This window comes from Eptesicus fuscus, chromosome 7 (genome assembly GCF_027574615.1).
Source record: "Eptesicus fuscus isolate TK198812 chromosome 7, DD_ASM_mEF_20220401, whole genome shotgun sequence".
NCBI classification, from domain to species: Eukaryota; Metazoa; Chordata; class Mammalia; order Chiroptera; family Vespertilionidae; genus Eptesicus; species Eptesicus fuscus.
Window position 1 is genome coordinate 98,089,895 of NC_072479.1, and position 21,963 is coordinate 98,111,857.

Genomic DNA, 21,963 nt, shown 5'->3' on the forward strand with positions numbered 1-21,963 from the left:
GACCTAACAGTGCCCAAAAAGATACATGGGGAAGCATATATTGGATTTCCTAATAAAGAATAAGGTGCCATCCTCCTCCCACCCCATTCACCTTTCTGTGATAAACAGAGATGTGATGGCTGGAATCATGGCAACCATCATGTGACTGTGAGGGAGAGAGGTCTATACACTGCTGACTAACCAATGTCTATAGCTGCTTACTCCAGAGTTCTAGACTAAGACATGCAAACCCTCTATTTCCTTTTTAGCCTCTACAAATCAGGTCATCAGATTCTCACTGTCAGCATCCCAGGCAGCTGCTGGGTCCTTCCTCAGTGCCCTGGACACTTGCATGTAACCTTATTAGAGAGCTTGTTGCACGCTGTTGTAATGATTTATTTACAGGCTCGCACCTGGTGTCACTGGAATGTGAGCCTCTGGGCGGGCAGGGAGCATGGCTTACCATTCATCCTGCGTGCCGCCGTGCCCGGCAGGTCCTTAGTATTCTATAGCTGCCCTTTGACTCAAGAGTGAAAATCACGACGATGCCTTTCTCAATAATCCTCACAATGTCTACAGCAAATCAGTTATCACAGCCCTGTGATGGGGGCTGTAGGGAGAAGAAACAGATTCCCCTTCTCTTTGTCTAAGGGCCAGACAGTGTGTCCTTTTCTCTTGAAGGAGTTTCAGCTCCCTCTGTTCTCCCCTCGTTGAGTATTTCAAGAGAAGGACACGTCTCACAAGTCCCTTTCCTTGTCATCTTCAGGATCACGATGCGTGGTAGAGAGGGACAAGCAGACAGGCCTATGCACCAGGCCCAGCTCTGACCCGCTGGGTGGCCTGCATGAAGTTGCCTAAATCATGGAGACCACCCCTCATGGGGAAAGGGGACGTAGCAGCAATAGCCTTGCAGTTTGCGGTCAATCCCTTCACCTTTTTCACCCAGCCCCCCAAGCCCCTCCCCTCTGGTAGCTGTCAGTCTGTTCTCTGTGTCTATGAGGCTGTTTCTATTTTGTTTGGTTTGTTAGTACGTGTTCAGCATTGTTACGTGCGATGTTAACATTAGGGGAAACTAAAATTGGATGAGGGGGACACGGGACTCTCAATATCACGTTTAAAACTTTTCTGTAAGTCTACATTCTTCCAAATGCAAGTTTACATTGACAAAAAAGGCATCCTACGAAGCAATGACTGGTTGTGAATACCAGCGAGACCAGCTCTCGTAACTAGCGAGCAAACAGCTGAGCCAGTTCTGCTCCCAAGAGCTCTTCGTCGCTCCTTCATCAAGTCCAGAAATGCCCACCTAATTAGATCTTACAAGAAGCTTGCAGAAGAATGTAGGCTCTCAAGACTATTTCAAATATGGATTTACAACCTCCATCGTCAAGGAAGAACCTCGCCCGCGTGTGTGCGATGCCTTCAGATAGCACTTAATGTGATGCAAAGATGAACGGTTAGCAAGCCACTTAAAACCAGAGCAGCCGGAATCTGAAGCCAAGCCTCCCATCTCCTGGGTGATGTTTCAAGTCTTGTGATAATCCCGAACTTGACGGTTCACTAAACCCCACGAGAAGAGGTTCGCAGTCTCTTTGGAGATTTCATACATAAAAATGAAAGATAATAAAATGCAATAAAGGAAATGCTTGTTTTGCCTGCCTTGGCAAAAAAAAAAAAAAAAAAAAAGGCTGGAGAACGCACAAGAGATACTACGATAACGAAACAAAGTAAATCCCTTGGTCAGCAAATATGACGGGAAGAGTCGGAGAGAAAAAATGCGCAAGGCCCGAGGACACTGCTTGGTATTAGAACAAAGTACCACCGAGTTCAACCAAAGTGCCCGGGACTTGGACATGTGTCAGCTTATCCTATTTACAAGGTTCGGTTTGGATAATGAAATATGCAACAAGTGATGTTTCAGTGAGCACTACAGGAGGGGTGTCCTGGGAAAGTTATAGCCCAAACAGTTAGTTCCCGTGTGGATGACGGTAACGTTTTATGGAAAGTGCGTACGTGCCATTGGCGAAGGTAGCGTTGCTTTAATTGGTGTAACGAAAGGATGCCAGGTAAGGTTCCCGAGCGAGCACCCCGGATTGAATTCCTTTACTGGATTGCCCCGGAGCACTTGAAGCCAGTGTGCACACGTACCCTTGGATGTCACTGATTTGGTTCATTTTACAAAGGTAAGACTGGAAGCATCATAGAATGTTTACAATACTTCCCAAGGACACGAGGAATGACCTTGAACCTCTGCAGCACAGAGCTCCCCTCATTAATTCACGGCCAAGGACTTTCAGTAGATGGCTTGGGGAAGACGATTTACTCATGAATGCTTTTAGAAAGAAAAAAAAATGGTTCTCAGTGGTATGCGTCTCACACTTTTTGGGGAAAAAATACACACCTTTAATCTGCTCTTTCCACGTACAAGTGGCGGATGGGATAGTAACTACTTTTAGAAAGAACCTGTGATATCGGTAGAGCTTTTAGAAAATAAATGCATGAAGTGGTTTCCGTCGCTCTGGGATTTTGTGTAGAAAAGGATGTGATACCTATCAAAGCCCTAGTTTCTACATACTCAGAAACGGCAGTGGTTTGACGTCCAAGCCACCAAACGCTGCTTAACTGGTGCTTCCCTCTCTCAAATCCTCTCCTTCTGAACAGAGCCCAGGCTGTCCAGGGACTGCTTCGTACAGTGGCTTTGGAAGAGCCTGTCCCACAGGTATCCCTGTGCTGTGTGTTGACATAGAATACGCGGGGGAAATGCTGGGGATCCACAAAATCCATCAGGTGTGCACGCTGCAGGCTTCCTAATACGGTATTGGGTATAAATAAGATAGTAGAGTACACGGGACTCCCTGCTCCTCCCCAACCCCCAGTTCACCTCTGTTTTAAACAAACCCCATGAGCAGTTCTGTTAGAACAAAGTTTGGATACATAGACCCAAAGCTGCTGCTGTAGGGTAAACGCTCCAGAGCCATCATGATCCTCCTAGGGGTCTTGTTGATGTTTCCAAGAATCACGGCATCTGAACTTGGTCAGCCACTTGAACAAAGCCAGCGAGGGGTCCCTTCAATCAGGAACCCCCAGAGGAGTGAAGCTCTGACAATTACCAAATGAGCAAAGAATGGATGAGTGTTGAGGAAGGCCAACGTACTACAACTTCAATGACCCAAAGTCCCCTCGGCTGAGCACGTCATTCTCCAGCACAGTACTGGGGTACACGATGGTGGGCAACCAACCAACGCATAACCTCCAGTAAGCCCCTTTCCCGTTCGAGCCCCTACTTCCTGCCTCTGACATGGGAGCAGTGGGGCGAATGAAGAAGAAAAGCCCTTACTATACGTTTTACCCACCAGCCAACTGACAACTATTCTGAGAGAATGGGAATAATTAGTAAGAATGCTAGGCTCACTACGTGTCTCATAGCCCGATACTAACCGCTTCACTTCATCCTGCCCTTTAAAAGTATATGTATTTTTATTGATGTCAGAAAGGAAGTGAGAGGGAGAGAGAAACATCAATGGTGAGAGAATCATTGATCAGCTGTCTCCTGCATGCCCCACACTGGGGATTGAGCCTGCAACCTGGGCATGTGCCTGACCAGGAATCGAACCGTGACCTCCTGCTTCATAGGTCGATGCTCAACCATGCCGGCTGGGCACGTAATCACCCTTTTAATCTTTACATCTAAAGTGGTGATTACTTCCCAGCTTTCTCTGATGAGGACACTTGGTCAAGAGGGGGTAAGGAACCCAACATCAGCCCACAGCCCGGCCACAGTGGGTAGTAGGTACTCCGCGGTGCTTGCTGGGGGAATGAGCGATTCCACAGCACGAGCCACAGAACCACAGCGCCAAAAGCCAGGCTCCCTGCACAGGCCAGCTGCCTGATATTTAATCCTGGGTCTCCTAGATTTCCCAGCCGCAGTGGTGTGCAGACAATAACACGCAGAGAGCCCTTGGATGTGGGCTGTGTAAAGCAATTAAACCGGCACTGGCCTGCAGTACAGAGAGGTCTGGCTGGGAGGTGGTAATTCTAGATTTCAGATCTTCTCCTCACAGGCCACCCTTTTCCCTTCCTCGTTCCATCCTAATCCTCCAACATCAACCTTCCCATTCATCATCTTTATTACTCTTTCTCGGGTTTCCTGACCTCATTTTTCACGGGAGTCTGCTTGGCTGGAACATGCTCAACATGTATGGCGGCCGCCCACCTTTCTGGAAAGATGTGAAGCCAGACCCCTCTCCATGTGTTATAAAATGTTTGCAAACTTGAGTTACCTGCTGCTCCTCTTATGCAAATGCTGCAGATGCCTCTAGGAACACACATCACTTCCCCACGTGGATGGCATGCCTTCCCTCGCTTTTTCTCTTCCCCTTAAGGAGTTTTAAGTGCGCTCAGTTCCCCATTCATGAGTGGATGGCAGTCAAAACTCCAGCCTCGGAGCCTGTCGTGTAACATTCAAATGCTCTTTCCAGGAGACGGCGCTATTTTCAGGGTCTCTGCTCTGGTTAGCCCTCCAAAGACCCATTTAACCCGAAGAGGGCTCCCATAGACGAATCCTATGGACTCGGTACCTCCTGTGAAATGTTTCCCGGGGGAAGGACATTCAGGCAGGAGCCCGGCCCCAGGGAGAGCCAGGAGCTCTGCACGTGGAGTCAGACAGATGTGAGTCTGAACCTCAGCCCTGTCCTATTTAGCTGAGTGACTCCGGGCGAGTAAGTAACTTCATGTGCGTGATCCTTCATTTTCCGATGTACAGAGCAGACCAAATAAACGTCATCTTGTGAGACTTTTATCAAGATGAAGTGAGGTCCCGGTGGGAACAGGACTCCCACCCAATCTGCCTGGAGCACCCCATTTCATCCTCTGAGGCCGAGTCTCCACTTACGTCCCCAGAGATGCGTTTCCTGCCAACCCCAGAAAGGCGCCGTGCATCTGGGCAGATGTTTCTGAAGCCATGGCGAAGCCCCTGCTGCTTGCCTGCCAGCACCCAGCTCACTCATCCCAACTTGCGTGTGGGTTTCCATCCTTCCCATTCTCCCGGGTTTCCACAGGCCTGGGGAGAGGGGAGCACGCGTGTCTGGGGGCTGAGGAGTGACATGAGGGCAGAAGACAAGGAAGGGGTCGACTTTGGACATCAAGATTCAGCTCAGACCTCCTGCATAAATCCCTCCAAGAAAGACTGCGCCATGTTCCCTTCTAGACAGGGGGTCCTCCTCCTGCTGTCTGAGCCCCCTTTACTTCCTGGCATCGCCGCACTTTGCAGACTGTACTGGAATTTTCTATTTACTCACCTGGCTACTTCTCCCTAAACCATGACCTTCCTGGGGGCAGGGACCATGGCTCATTCAGCTGTGGGCTCCAGTAACTCATGGACGCCCTGGTTGCCACTTCCTGGCCATTACCCACTGTTTCTGGCCAGAGCTTCCTTCTCTAACAGTCTACTGAGCACTCAAGGGCTCGAACACAGTTTCTAGACTCCCTCCCACTCTCCCTTCTCTAAACCAGCCACCGGCCCCTGGCTGCTCTCCTGAGAGTTGGTGCTCCTGGTGAAGACAACTAAGCCACGCTCCGCCGGGTCCGTCCCTTTGTAAGACGCACCCAGGGAGGACTGAGTCCTCAAGCTTTAGGACTGAAGAGATGACAGTGAAGGTCTTCGAAACACAGTGGACAGAAGCAAAGTCAAGTGCTTTTCTGTGGGGCACAACAGGGGCCTGTGCATGGGGCCAGGATGATGGCCTTCGAGGGATGGAGAAGGTCATGAGCTGGGAGAGGTGCAGTGATTTACGCCAGTCCTTCATCTGGTAACAGGTGGGCTGTCATGAGGATTTACAGGGTCACCTGGCTCCGAAAGGGGCAGGAGCAATGACACCTCCATGAAACCATCTCTCCCCTTAGAAGTTCTCGTAACCAACCTCTACTTAGCACACATTTCTCTGCTGAGCGCAGGCTCGATGCCCAAGGCTGTGGGAGGGTGCCTGCCCCTCCACATTGAGCACCATGCTCACCAGGAGTGAGCTGTGTTTATTATCAACTATGTTTTTAGGCCACTTGTACTTCAATATATTTGGAAACGTAATTAAATATTCTTTTAATTAGATGAATGCAAAAAGAGAGTTGCTATTTCCATGAAAGGCAGCCAAACACTTGGGAACAATAGGATCAAAGGAAGGTCCTGAAGCATTCGGCTGTTGGAGGAGGTGCGGGTGAGAGGGCTACAAAACAGTGAGGGGGAAAATGCAAGAATCCAGGACTCTCCTTCAATGGCTTTGTTCCCGTCCTTAAGGTCTTGCTCCGCTTAAAAGAAAGGACACTGAGAACCACAGAAAAGGCAGCAAGAGTTGTTGATGCGACAACACAGCATGTCCCCCAGAGAGAAAGTCCTGGCCCTGGAGGGAGAGGGAGAGGCAGGCAGATCGACGTGAACATAGTTTTATGATTCTCACCCGCCCGGACTGACGTGCTTGCTCAGCTGCCCGGCACGTGTGTGTCCCAGGTTGGCTGCCCTGTGGAGCAGCGGGTGCAAGCGGATGAAGAGCGGGGTTCAGGGTGGATCTCCCTCCTCCCCAGGGAGGACCATCATAACCAGCAAACAGGAGGACTTCCTTCATACATGCTGAACGCGATGCTCAGAATAAAATGAATGAGGGCAGGAAAAGCAGAAGAAAGATACAGAAAACGACAAAGATGCACCTTTACCTGGAATCTGAGGCCCTGGCTGGTCTGAAGAAACCTACGGATACGCTGTGTTCTAAGCCCAGGCCTCTGGCTCCAGGGCAATGTCCAGGTCCTGCTATGACCAGAGGGTGGGGCTCGGGCCTGCCAACCTCTCTCCCTCATCCCTCAACCCTTTCCCCACCTCCAGGGCAGCTCCTCTTTTAGATATTGGCTATATTTTAGGGTTCTGTGGAACATTTTAAATCCCCTCCCAAGGACTTGCTCTTATTGCCTTTAGAGGGAGAGAGAAAGAGAAAGAGAGAGAGAGAGAGAGAGAGAGAAATGTGAGAATGAAACATCGCTTGGTTGCCTTCCACACCAGGGATCAAACCTGCCACCTGGTATGTGCCCTGACTGGGAATAGAACCCATGATCTTTCGATGTAGGGGACAATGCTTAAACCAACTGAGCCACACTGGCCAGGGAGGACTTTTAAAATAAGGAATGAGTGGGTTAAATGACTTCTGGATTATTTTTAAAGCTTATCTAAATAGTATGACTTAAATTTGGTTTGCCTCTATTTTTGTCATTTTGCTATTTCATAGAAATTCCTCTACTTATACATAATACGAGAAGCCTGGTGCATGAAATTCATGCATGGGTGGGGTCCCTAGGCCTGGCTGGCGATCAGGGCTGATCGGGGCTAGGCTGATCAGGGTCAGGCCAGAGAGGAAGCTACGATCCTGGGCCAGGTGCAGAAGGAACGGATGTCGGACACCAACACTGCCATTGTCGGTGTCCCGCCACTGCACGGTTCCCCACCCCCTCCCACCCCCCCTTTCCCTTGCTGCCATGCAGCCACTGTGGCAGGAGGGCAGTGGGCTGATTGGGGCCTGCTGGCCAGGGGGAGGGACGGGGCATGGGAGGTTGGCTGCCTTCCCTGAGAAGGAAGCTGGCCCTTGGCCCCCCTGGGAAAGGTGCCGCATCTGCCACTTCCCAACCCCAGTTCCCCGTCCCCTGGGGGAGCGATTGTAGGAGGTTGGCTGACCTGGGGAGAGGGTCCGCAGGAGGATGGCAGGCCGGGGGAGAGGGACCGCAGGAGGTTGGTCAGCCGGGGGAGGTTGGCTGTGCCAGTGCACTGAACACCAGGGGCCAGCTCCTGTGTTGTGCGTCTGTGCCCTAGTGGTCAGTGCAGGTCATAGCTACTGCTCGTTCTGGTCGCTTAGGCTTTTATATATATAGATAGGTTGGTAAAAAGAGTGCAACAGGACAATAATTAAGCAACCACTAAGCAATGCCCAAGTGGGGCAGCCATCCGCTGGTAAACTCCGTTGGTAAGCACCAACAGGTAACCTCTCCTGACCAATGGTTTTGTCTCCCACAGCATCCCTAAGACATAACAGTGCCTGGCATAGAGTAGCCACTCAATAAATACAGGCACACACACGCAAAGGTATGCCTGTGGTGGGTAAGCGTGACGTACTTTCATTTGGAGACCTAGTTGTGTTTGCATCTGTAAGATGTCGAAGTGTAAAGTTCACCAATGAAAGTTCCCTCTAACTCAGTGATGGGCAACCTTTTGAGCTTGGTGTGTCAAACTCTGCCAAAAAACTGAGCATAACTCGGGTAGTGTGTCACTTTGAGGAAAAAACTAACTCCAAGACTCTAGTCGCAAATGTTTCATCCTTAGGAGTAGCAAAAGTTTCATCCTCGGCACGCGGCCGCGTGTTATCAGAAATGGCTACGCGTGTCAGAGCTCTTAGGCACCCTGCCCGGTGTCCTGGCTCATGAAGACCTGCCTGGCTAATGCAACTCACACTACTCCTCCTCTTCACGGGGCACCTGCCAAGGCCCCCTTCTTCCCCACCCTGGATTGTTGTTAGTGTGGTAATACACACAAAAATTTACCATTTTAACCATGTGTAAGTATAGTTCAGTGCCACTCTGTACATTCGCATCGTTATGCACCCATCAGCACCATCCTTTCCCCAGAACATTTTCATCCTCTCATACCGAAACTGAACCCATTGACCTCACATTCACCCCAACCCCAGCCCTGGATCATCGCTGTTCTAGTCTCTGTCCTTATAATTTGACTATTTTAGGTGCCTCATACGAGTGAAGTCACACAATATTTGTGTCTTTGTGTCTGGCTTTTTTTCCATTTAGCGTGTCTTCAAGGCTCATCCGCACTGTAGCACGTGCCAGAATTTCCTTCTTTTATCAGCCTGCCAATGCTTTGAGTTGCACTGTTTTTTTTTGTGTGGAAGTTTTCTGTGTTTATTTTTTTGATATGGAAAGAAGACTCGAGAGTTTAGAAGTCTCCCATGCCCCTGCCTGGCCAGGAAGTGTCACTCATCATGAGGACTGTTTCAACCTGTTATCATCTGTCCACGCCCTGGAGCACTTTCTCTTGAAAGCATCTACTTCTCAATTTTTAAAAATATATTTTTATTGATTTCAGAGAGGAAGGGGAAGAGAAAAAATAGAAACATCCATGATGAGAATCACTGATTGGCTGCCTCTTGCATGCCACCTACTGGGGATCGAGCCCACAACCCGGGCATGTGCCCTGACCAGAAATCAAACCACTGAACCACACTGGCTGGGCCCATGTCTTAATTTTTGACCAATTCAATCCAAGCCCTAGACTGTACGATCTGTACTACTTTATTTTCTTAACATAGAGCTGCGGTGTTTTTCCACTTTGGTTGTATCCATTACACTCCTGTCAACAGGACTGAGAGTTCCTGCTGATCCAATGAGACTCGAGAGCACCGCTCTTTCAAGGGGGTGGATGGGAAATGACTTGCGGTCTTAATTTTCACCTCCCTGATGAACAAAGAGGTTGCTCATCTTTCAAACTGTTTATTGGGCACTTCCTTTGCAATGCAGTGAAATGACTGCTTACATACCCCTTACACATTGCTTTCTTATTAGTTATTCAGAGTTCTTTGTGTGCCTGGTGGGGCAGAAGTAGAGTTACAGCTGTGAGTATATGAAACAGATTTTCCTCTTATATTATTATTTATTGCATTATTTTCCACACGAACAACTGAAAAACCTACTTTTGCACCACCCTGTATTTTGTTTACTAGTCCCTTTGCCAGTTATGTTTTGAAAACATCTTTTTTCTTTTTGATGCCACTTAGATAAAAACCATTAATTTCAATGTGGTTGAATATATCGATCCTTTTTTATGACATATGCTTTGGGTGTCTTGTTGAATAGATTCTTCCCTATTCTGAGGTCATAGGCTAGTTTCCTAATGGTTTAAAATTAAGAGTTTAATTTGGTCTTTCACTTTTAAGTCTCTAACCCATTGGAATCAAATTGGTGCCTGTGTGACATAGGGTTCCATTTTCATTTTTTTTCCACATGGGTAATCAGGTGTCTCAGCACCATTTATGGAAAAGTACATCCTTTCTCCAATGGCCAGCAATGCCACCTCTTCACAGGTCAAAGTTTCATAAATGTGTGGTGGTGTCCTGGGGGTCCCTATTCCTTTCTATTAATTAACTAGAAGCTCGGTGCATGAAATTCATGCATGGGGGGGGGGGCGGGAGGAGAGGGCCCTCAGCCCAGCCTGCACCCTTTCACAATCCGGGACCCCTCGGGGGACGTCCAACTGCATCCCTGAGGGACCGGGCCTAAACTGGCAGTCGGACATCCCTCTTGCAATCCAGGACCACTGGCTCCTAACTGCTGGCCTGTCTGCCTGCCTGCCTGCCTGATCGCCCCTCACCCCTCTGCCTGCCCCTAACCACTCTGCCTGCCTGCCTAATCTCCCCTAACTGCCTCTGCCTCAGCCCCCGCTGCTGCGGCTTCGTCCGGAAGGACGTCCGAAAGGTTGTTCAGCTGTCTGGTCTAATTAGCATATTATGCTTTTATTATTATAGATTAGCATATCCCTAAGCAAATGCTCAGCAAAAATTTGCTCTATGTTTTTAATGATACTATTTATGTGAATTTTTTTGGGTCATGAATGAATATTTAATTTTATGAAATAATTTACCTACATCTATTTAGATCATTATATGGTGTTTCTCCTTTAATCTACAAACAGTGTGAATGACAGATGGGTTTTTCAATGTTTGATCACCCTCCTCTTTCCTGAAATACACCTACTTGGCCATGATGTATTACCTATTTTATACCTGGCGGGAAAGGCCTGCTAATACTTTGCCTAAGATAGTTGCATCTATAGTCATGCATGAAATAGGCCCACAGATTTCTTATGCCCGCCTTGTCTAAGTTTGGTATCAAGAATATCCGGCCTCATTGAATGAGTTAGAAAGTGTGCCTCTTTTCTTATTCTCTGGAGTTTACTTAAAATTGATAATATCTTTTGATTAAAAAAAAAATTGGTAGAGCTTGTCTCTACTTACCATCTAAGGATGTGCTTTCTTTGTAAGAAGGTTTAATAGCTAGAAGATAATCGACCTCATATTTTTTCCTTAAGTCAGTTTTTGTAAAGTATACATTTCTAGAAATTTGTTCATTTCACATAAGTTTTCAATTTGACATAATGTTGTTCATGGTAGCCTCTTATCTCCTACAATTCTGCTTTATCTATTGGCTCAGAAGCTCCACAAATGGGAGGCTTCTGTTTGCTTTCACCTTCGCTGTACACCTAGAACTTGGAAGAATGGCTGCCTAAAAAACACTTGAGAATGAACACATAACTCCTCATGTCTGCCTCCCTGTTCATCTCTTGCTGAGTTCTCTCACTGTTTCTCCATGAGTCCTGCCATAGCTTTATTTTACTGGTCCCTTTCCAAGAACCAAATTTTGACTTTGTTGAACAATTTTTTCATCATTTTCTCCTATCTTCTTTATGTCCTGCCTTTTATTTTCTTTGAATTTATCCTAATGTTCTTTATTAGATAACGTTGTAAACTTGGCTTCTTAATTTTTAGCCTTTCTTTTGAATATAAACATTTAAAGCTACATATTTTCTTACATGTTTGTTTCATTCCACTAATTTTGACATATTTTCTTTTCATTCAGTTCTAAGTAGTTTTCAGTTTCAATTTTGATTTGGTTAGAATCCTGAGCAATTTAGAAGTGTTGTTTTCAATTGTAATCAAATGAATTAAAAAATATTGGTACTGCCTTCTAATTTAATTATACTGTACTCAGAGAACTATATATATGAATAATATGATTCTCTGAAATCACTGCAATTTGCGTTGTGGTCTAGTGTATAGTTAATTTTTAATAAATGTGAGCTTGAAAAGGATGAATATTCTGTTAGGTACAAGGTTCTTTATTTACTGAATAAACCAAGATTTGTAATTCAAATCTTCCATGATGTTTAATCAGATTTTTGTCTGTTTGATCTTTCAATATTTAAAAAAAATATGTTAAAATATTCTACTCTGATAGAATTGTCAATTTCTTCCTGGAGTTCTATTGAGCGTTCTCTCTCTCTCTCTCTCTCTCTCTCTCTCTATATATATATATATATATATATACATATATATATATATACACACACACACTCACACACACACACTGAGTGGCCAGATTATTAGGATCTCTGAACGCATAATAATCTGGCCACTCACTAGATATGACCTATGAAGAGGTGGCATATATATACACTAGAAGCCTGATGCACAAAGATTCGTGCAAGAATGGGCCTTCCTTTCCCTGGCTGCCGGCACTGCCTTTCTGCTCTGGCCCCACCTTCCCACACTGCCCAGAGGCCCTGAGCGGCTGGGGCAATGTGGAATGCAAGCATCTTGCCCTGCCCCTGGCCGCTTGAGCCTGCATATGCAAATTAACCTGCCAGCTTTGTTGGGTTAATTTGCATACTCACTCTTGATTGGCTGGTGGGCATCACGAAGGTACAGTCAATTTGCATCCTTCTCTTTTATTAGTGTAGATATTAGAGGCCCGATGCATGAATTCATGCATGGGTGGGGTACAGCCAGCCTGGCCAGGGGGAGGGAACATGGGCGGTTGGCCAGCCTTCCTGCTGGTCGAACTCCTGGTCGAGGGGACAATTTGCATATTAGCCTTTTTTTATATAGGATATACACTGAGTGGCCAGATTATTATGCATTCAGAGATCATAATAACCTGGCCACTCAGTGTGTGTGTGTATATATATATATATATATATATATATATATATATACATATACTATATATAGTATATGTATATATATGCTAGAGCATGAAGTCTATACACCTTTAGAATTCTTGTATCTTCTTGATGAGCTTTTAATTTTTAAGTTGTGACTATGTATATACCTACCAATGCTTTGTCTGATATAGACAGTTACCCCAGTTTTATTTTGGATAATATTTACCTGATAATCTTCCCCCATAATTCTACTGTCAACCCTTTCAGGTTGCTATGTGTTAGGTATGTCTCCTATAAATAGCATATGTTGAATATTATTTCTTACTCAATCAATTTATCTTTTCATTCCCCAAATTAGTTTATTTGATTGATATATTTAAACTTATTTCTATTAACTTGATTTCCTGCTTTATATTTTCCCCCACTTTTTCTACATTTTTTCTTGTGTTTAAAAAAACTGACTGAGTTATTTTGGTTGTTTACGTTTTTCTTATGCCTTTCACCATCCCACTAACCATGAATTTATAAGTTATGCATCTTTTTAAAGATTCTTTTAGAGCTTAAATTTGAAATATTAGCATGTATACCCAGCTTAGGGGCTAATGTTAATATCTTGTCCTCCACTACAAAACAATGATCTCAGAATACTTTAATATCAATAATACTTTTCTCTTGATTATATGATGTCATTGTGTGATATTTAATATTTTAGGTATAGCCTTTTGAAACCTACAGATTATACATTATTATTACCACTAGAGGCCCGGTCACAAAATTCATGCACTGGGCTGGGGGTGGAGGGGTTCTCTCAGCCCAGCCTGCACCCTCTTGCAGTCTGGGACCCCTTGGGGGATGTCCACCTGCAACATCCCTCTCGCAGTCCGGTACCCCTCGCTCCTTACCGCCTGCCTGCTCACTGTTCCTTACTATACTGCTCACTGCTCCTTAGCGCTGCTGTGGAGGCTTGAGCCGGGCTTCTGGCTGAGCGGCGCTCCCCCTGTGGGAGAGCACTGACTACCAGGGGGCAGCTCCTGTGTTGAGCGTCTGCCCCCTGTTGGTCAGTGTGCATCATAGTGACCAGTCATTCTGGTTATTCTGCCATAAGGGTTGCTTAGGCTTTTATTATATAGATTTACGATTATTTATAAGTTGTTGATTGGAGTTCCCACAATATTTCTAATTTGTTTGTTCGACATCCCTTCTCGAATCTGGAATATTTCTTATTCCTAAAGAACAGCCTTTAGAAATTTCTTTGTATACATACGTTTGTGGTAAATTCTTTTTGGTTTTGCTCATCTGAATATTATATGTTTGAAGAGTTGTTTCGCTAGGTATACAATTTGTTGTTATTGTTCCTCAGCCCATTGAAGATACTATTTCTACTCTTTTCTGACTTCCACTGCTGCTAAGAATGCTTATCCTACACATGCAATGTCTTTGCAAAGAATCTGTCTTTTCTCCCTGGCTCTTTCTAAAATCACTTTTCTTTAGGGTGCTGCAATTTCATAACTAGGTCTAAGTATGGCTTTCTCTTCAAACTGCTTGGTATTAAACTTTCTTGTATCTATGAATACCTGTTAACAGCCTAATTCCTACTCACTATCTCATCCAATGATTTCTCACTTCCAATTGTCTCTGTTATCTTCTGCTGAGAGTCTAATCAGACATATCCCAGTATCTTAACCTCTCTTAGTTTTCTACCCCTTTTTCTCGGTGCACTCTGTTTTGAATAACTTCTTCAGATATTTCTTCCATTTTCACTAATTTTCTCTTCAGCTGAGTCTAACCTACTGTTTAACACATTCATTTAATTTGTAGTTTCCAAATTTATATTTTTTACTTCTAAAAGTACTGTTTGACCCAAAAAGGCCTATTCACCTTGAGAATCTCTTATTCCTCCATCCTATTATCGATATTCTTTCATATTTCAGACACAATAGAAATACTTCTGGTTCATACCTGCAGTCTTTGAGATTTAATTCTACAGTCTGCAGTTTCTGCCCTCTCTCATAGTGGCTTATGTCCTGTGTGCTTGGTGATTGATGTTTGAGAACTCATTTTTCTTGAGACCTTACCTAAAGAATTCTGAAGTCCAGTTTTTGAGAGTTATTCTTCCAGATCAGATTTTTGTTTCTGCCAGGTACCTGGCAACTTTTCGTGTTTTCTTTCTATTTTTGCCCCATGCATATGGTTTCAGTGCCCCCAAATAATAGGAGCACAGGCTTGAAGTTAGGAGTTCTCAGGGAAAACATTTCTCCCTATTTCACCTAAAGCCAAGGATGAAACAGACGTCTCCTTCTTCACTAGGACTTTTAAACTTTTAACACTAGGACGTCACTCTTCAGGGATTCTGACTTTATGCTCGTCTTTCTTCCTGTGGGGGCCCAAGTTCTCAGGCATAGCCTTTTAATAGGATGGGTGTACCTATGGTTTGCCTGACAATGGTTGAGGCCTATTGTCCCAGTGTAACACATGATGGCATTCCCTCATTTGAACAATAAATTATAGTCACGTACTTTTTTTCTTAATCCTTATGAGAGGATATGATTTTATTAATTTGGGAAAGAGAAGAAGGGAGAGGGAGAGAAACATCGATGTGAGAGAGAAACATCCATCGGTTGCCTCCCCTACATGTCCCGACCACTGAACCCACAACCTAGGCATGTATGTGCCCTGACTGGGAATCGAACCCAAGCCCTTTTGGTACACAGGATGACACTCTAACTAACTGATCACCCTGCCAGGGATAGTCACCTACTTTTAAAACAGCCTCACAGACACCACAGATCAGCAGGTGCCCATAGTAGCAAGTGCCATATCGAGCTGCTTTCTGCTTATTCTCTGGATTTACATTTTATCATTCATCCTGGCCTCTGCTTATTTCATACTTTATGGGCTGATGTTTAGTTGTTCTTTACAGGGTTGGTTTTATTTTCCTCCCCTCTGAACGTCTAGTTCATACTATTCTTGGACATATTCCTATTCCTGTGTATGTCACCTATTTTCTTTATGACTAACAAGTATAAGACATATTGAAGGAATGGCATGAATGCTGATGGAGAAAATCAATGATGCAGGTACTTCCGTCTTAGTTTCTAACATTTTGCAATAAATTTCAAGTGTATTAAAAAAAAACCTTCTTTCTTTTTAACTCTGTGATTTCATTCTTTGGAAGATGTGAACTTGAATCTGTTCGCCACAGCACAGTCCATATTTGTAAAAGTTTGGAAACAACGAAGGTAACAGGAATGCTATGTAATAGAAGAGTACAAAATTATATGAGCATTCTGACCATAAATAAGATACAATGTGCACATGTGGACATGGGCTAGGAGCCAATGAGAAAAGATTCACCAACCAGAAAAGCAAGGTTTGGGCTCCTTTTGCTTTTTTTAAACTTGCAGTTATCATTACTATAGTGTCACGGGGGCGATAGACATACATTTTAAATAAACAAACTCCAGATGGATGCATGTATCTATTACCTCTCTGATGTAGCCAGAGAAGCAAAAAGCACAGTTGGTGTCAGACAGGTCTGGGTTCAAATCCTCGATCTACCACTTAATAGCTGAGGTCAGCTCTTCACTCCTCCAACTGTAGGTAGGGAATTCTGACACACCCCTTACCTCTGGCCACAGTCCTGTGGCTACTTTGGTCAACAGAATCCTAGCAACAAGGACTCAGGGTTTCCTTGTGTGCACTCCGGCTTCCTCTTCCACCTCTGCTTTGCCATCAGAACAAAGCAGACAGGCCCGCGGATGGGCTGTGGCGGACACTGGAGGACAGCCACCAGCCGTCCGATCTGAAGCTGACCATACGCACTTGCTTAAGTTGGGAAAGTCAGACAACCATACAGCCAACCTGTACACTCACCAACTAAATAAACAGTTGCTGCTCTCAGCCATTATTAGCATCGTTTGTTATGCAGCATTATCTACGGCAGAAGATAGCTGATACATCCTGTCTCCGTCATCTTTCTACTGTCAGGCCCTACTGCTGTGTTTGGTACCGAGAGACCCATAAGGAAGGCTTTGCTGTCACCATCCCTTCTCCCGGAGGTAGAATGAGACATTTATGTTTGTATCCACTCCCCCACCCACATACCTATCATAGCACCTGTCATATCTTTTACATGTATTTCCTTACATGTTTCACTTCTCCTCTAAGCCATGAAGGACTTGAAAGTAGGAAGTATATTATTTGTATCCGTATCTACAGCACCTGGCACAGAAGAGGCCCTCACTGAATGTTTTTGTTTGAATTACACGACTGAATTTCGGGAGCCCACATGAACCAAAACGACCGGCAGTAGGTGGCAAGAATAACCACACAAGCTGGTTCTGATGCCAGGAGGCCTTCTGCTTTTCAGAAAGCCCAAACAAGAAGAGAAAGGAAAAAACAAAACAAAAACCCGACAACAACAAAGGAGAAAAGCACATCCTTTCTGGTCCCCTCGCCTTATCTCTCTCACCACATGCACACAGAGCCATTCACCGCCCCCCTCAAGGGTGCTCCCCAGCCAGCTTCCCTCTGGCACCGCAGGGCACCTCCCTCCCTGCTCCCCAAAACCCCCGCCCCCATGTCCCGCGTCTACCTTCAGATCAGACACGTCTCGGTAGCACTGCTCGGAGCGGGTGTGGTCTGACAGCTGCACGTTCCAGAAGCAGGGGAGCTGATACACAAGGAAGGGGTTCTGTTTGATGACGGCGTTGAAAATGTCCTGTTAAGGATAAAAGCCGGAGACACAGGGACACGGTCAGGTGGGTCCCGCGGATGCTGCTGGCTCTCCAGGCACCGCAGCACCCGCGGGCGCTCCCAACGGGCTGGCTCACACCGCGGGGCACTTCCCCGCCTTCTCTCTCTGGGAACCTCGGAATCATGTCTGGACAGAGGTGGGGAATGCCCCAGCTCACGGGTCCTGCTGGCCTCAGAGCGCACCACATGGCCAGCGCGTGTGGGGGCAGACAGGGAGCGTTTCTGCCATCGAGCCGGCCTATAATAAATGAAGTCACTTTTCCGGCCCTCTTCCCACCTCATGGAGGGGCCCAGGTGATCCATCCCCAGCCTCCCAGAGAGGAAACTGCAGGATGACAAGTTGCGCTGCTCATTCAGGGGCTGAGACAAATGAGAGCTGCGGTTGGGGCAGCTCTTGCTGGGGCTCCTGGCGGACTTGATGATGGATGCGCCCGAGCTTCCCCATGGGCCGTGGCTCCCGGGTACCCACTCCCCACTTCCCCTTCCAGCCCAGGCTTCTTCTAAAGAAGTTTCACCTCCCTCGGCTCTTCTCCAAGCTCCCTGGCCAGGCCATACTTATTAACTAGCTGCTGACAGGAGATGCCGGGCGGTGAGCGACGGGTCCCGGCAGCCGGAGGTGGCTGAATAAACCATCCCCGCTGGTCACGGACATCGGTTGCCAGCTCTGGGGGACACACGCAAGGTACTGTGACCGGGCTTACAATACGATGTTGGAGAACAGATTTCCCCTCAGGTTTAAAACAGCTACCTGGGTAATTTTTAACTCATTCGTTATACCGGATCTCATGTTAGAAAAGGAAATTGGTTTCTGGCTGCTTGGGAAATACTGAATAATAACCATGCCAAAAAAAAAAAAAAAAAAAGGCAAGTAACCTTACAGACTTTCTCCTTTCCTCCGCATTAGAAAACTTTGCAAGCATTCAACGACTCAGACAATTGAACGCGGAACAAACCGCAGAGCGAGCTTGCTTTGTGGATGAATGGGGGAGGATAAAATGCAGGAAGCCAGAGAAATTGTCTTCGTATCTCAAGACGGCCATTTGCGCCACGGGAAACTCGAAATCTGAATGCGAGAGCCGGGCAGAACCCAGATCAAAGGCCCGGGGCCCTGCGTCTCCTACAGAAAGTGAGAAATGGGGGTTTTATGATCTTATGTTAATAGTTTGGGGGAGAGGCGGGACTTTTTCAGATGGCCTGGATGAAAGGCTGGTTTCTCCAGCCAAGCAGTGTGTCCCTTTTCTTTCAATGCATCTCCCTTGGGGATAGAGTCAGGGCACAGGATCCAGGCAAAAAGGCTTCGCTCTGCAAGTCGGACTCTACTGCCAGGAAGGCAGACGGGACCTTGTCCAGAACCATGCTGTGCGCGCTGGAATCTCAGGGGGCAGGCCGGGCGCTCTCCACACAGCGACCTCCCCGTCACACACCAAATTATCATTTACTTATGAGTCCGCTTCAATAAATGTCTCTGAGGCCAAGGCCGGCGTCCTTCTTTCATCTCTGTAATCCTGTATCTGAGCACAGCCCCTGGCATGCCCAGCGTGCAGTGGAGGCCTGAGACATGAACAAATGCACGAGCAAATGCATGAACTAAGGAAATAAACCCATAGGCTGAGCTGTCGTCCTAGACGGGCCGGACAAGGCAGATCTATCCAAGGGTACGCAGTCACACGGTCGGCAGAAAAGGAATGCGGACCCATCTACTGCCAAGTCTGTAGGAGAAACAGCCCCAGGGCCCTCAGGAAGGACCGTACCTTCCAACCAGGCCACTCACCTGGTCCGCTAAGGACGTGGAGAGCATGCCCATCAGCTCCCTCTCGGCGGTCAGCCTCCACATCTGCTCCCATTTCATCTTCCGCAGCTTGTCCAGAAGCAGCAGGATCACCCCTGGGCGACAGCATGGGATGGAGGGTGAGCAACACAGCAGTGAGACTGAGCCAGGCACACCCGCCCACCGGTGTCGGAGCTGAGAAACCTGGGTTCAATCCCAGGCTCCGCCAGGTGCTCAGTGAGACCTGAAACAATCTCATCGAACGGAGAACATGAATACGGGCCGCAGGCTGCTGCGAGCACTGAGACAGGCAAAGGCCTCGCCCTTCCTGGAGGTGGGTGGGGGTGACAGTTGCACAACAACGTGAATGCACTTAATGCTGCTGAACTATATGCTTTTACATATGGTGAAATGGCCTACTGATGCTATGCATAGTTTACACAGTTATTTAAAAAGAGCCCAGCTCTTGACTGGAGACGTCATATACTTCCTATAAATATTAGGTTTTCTGCTATATTTTCCCCCAGAGCTATGATAACCTACCTGGCTTCAGCTGATGGATGGTGTTTGGACAGTACATGCCATTTATCTTTACAGACAAAGAGCAGCTCCTCTGTGACTTTATTCTGGATAAGCCTTAGCAATTTGCTTTATGTTCAGTGACAGGCCCTATGAGCTCGCTTCAGCGTTCCTGATTTCGTTGGTCTTCTTAAGCCCGCCACGATCCCCACATGTGCGAACTACGGTGAAGGGCGTGCTGGCGCTGGGTCTCTAAGACGAACTCCCAAAGCCTTTGGTTCCATAAGAAACTGATCATCGGAGGTGGCTTCCTCCTCCTCCCCACCTTCCTGTTCTTTATTGTTGCTGTTGTTAATTTTTGTGGCGAGTGACCAGGGTAAATGGGTGATAGCGTAGCCAGGAAAATTGCCATTATATACCCTTCTGTATTTTTTAAATGTTAAAACAACTACATGTATTACTCAGGCAAAAAAGGAATTAACTTTAAAATAAAAGTCTAAAAAGAAAACACATTTTGGCCTAGCTGAGTGGCTCAGAAGCGGCTGTCTACCACCAGGTCAGCGAGAGCCTGCAGCGAGAATGCAGCACAGCACTCAGAGCCGAGAGAGTTTCCCAGGAGGCACTGCGGTTAATTTGGTGGATGGAATTGTAGCACCCATGGGTTCCCAAGTCAGTCAGCCCTCCTCAGGGTGCTTAGCTCAGCAGAAGGGTCAGGGGAGAAAACGCCAGGCAGCTGAGAAATGATCTTCACTGAGACCCAGTATATACATTTCTAAGATTGTTGGAAAGAAACTAATTCTCCATGTCACACATAGATGTCAACACTGAGACTTTTTACTTATTCCAGGGGCACGTATTTGGAGAAAAAGTATATTCACCATTCATTTTATTTTAAAAAAATATACATTTATTGATTTTTTTACAGAGAGGAAGAGAGAGGGATAGAGAGTTAGAAACATCGATGAGAGAGAAACATCGATCAGCTGCCTCCTGCATACCTCCTATTGGGGATGTGCCTGCAACCAAGGTACATGCCCTTGATCAGAATCGAACCTGGGACCTTTCAGTCCACAGGCCGGCGCTCTATCCACTGAGCCAAACCAGTTAGGGCCTATTCACCATTTTGTAAAAGGTAATTTGGCCAGAGTCGAAATTTAAAAATAAATTACACACACACACAGACAAGACATACACACACAGGCACAGAAAGAATGGGATATATGCAGAAGCCTGAACTTACAAGTCAGAAGTGCAAGTTACACCTATTGCTTATCTCCTTTGTGCTTTGTTATGCTTTTTTTCTTAGTATATTATTTCACTTAACACTCACAAAATCGCTACAAGCTAGATCTTGCCATCCTTATTCGATAGGTGGGGAAATTGAGGGGCTGAGACAGGCACTTAAACAATTGACAGTACAAGACTGGTGGGTCTGCCTGACTCCAAACCAGTGCTTCTTCATCTACACCACACAGCCCAGAGCCCCAGCAATGCCTATTTGGGGCCCTGAGACTCAGGCCAAAGACCTTTTTCTTTTTTGACTATTGGTTTCTACTGGTTCATGCATAAAAGTAGAAAACTGTTATTCACCCTGTACAACTCAGAAAACTTTCACCCCGACCCCTAGTGGTAAGCTTGTAAATGTTTAATCACCAGCCTTCCAGATAAAAAAAACAACAACCCCGATTTGTAGCTTTTGCCCATTCCCATGGTGTAAATACTCACATCATGGCTGATTTCAAGCTACCAATGTGATGTCATTAAACACCAGTGGGGAAGAAATGTGCCCAATTGGCCCAATTGAGCTGGTGTGAGCTAGCTCTAGCACACCACTAAAATTATTCCCCATACACAAAAGCAATTTCAGTAAAATAGTAAAATTCGGCACAGTGTGTCATTTGATTGCTTCTTTTGGAGAGAAAAGGAATAAACATTTGCAAAGTTACAAACCAAGAGAACATAGTGATGGATTCAGGAAAACAGATTCCAGTCAAACCTGTGAAAGAGAATTTCATGAAATCTTATTGCAGAAACAAATTCTAATGAGGTTGGATAGATGCTCCAATATACAGAAGAAAATGTGGGGCAGAAGCTATACACAATGGTGAGAGATTTTCATGCACGCTGTAGACCCATCAGTCTCTGCAGCCTGAGCTGAGAATCGATGCTTTTAAATGGCGTGAAGACTTGG

General features: G+C 46.1%; 1 protein-coding gene across 3 annotated transcripts in view; it reads right to left on the bottom strand.

The window, feature by feature from the left end:
* LARGE1 (LARGE xylosyl- and glucuronyltransferase 1) overlaps positions 1-21,963 on the bottom strand; it is a 437,563-nt gene that overhangs the window by 40,107 nt on the left and 375,493 nt on the right. For all 3 annotated transcript variants that reach the window (XM_008144698.3, XM_054719464.1, XM_054719463.1), the window contains 2 exons: positions 19,257-19,369; positions 17,325-17,450 (listed from right to left, as the gene is read on the bottom strand). In XM_008144698.3, coding sequence (XP_008142920.2) covers positions 17,325-17,450; positions 19,257-19,369 — 239 coding nt within the window. The remainder of the gene's footprint in view (positions 1-17,324; positions 17,451-19,256; positions 19,370-21,963) is intronic.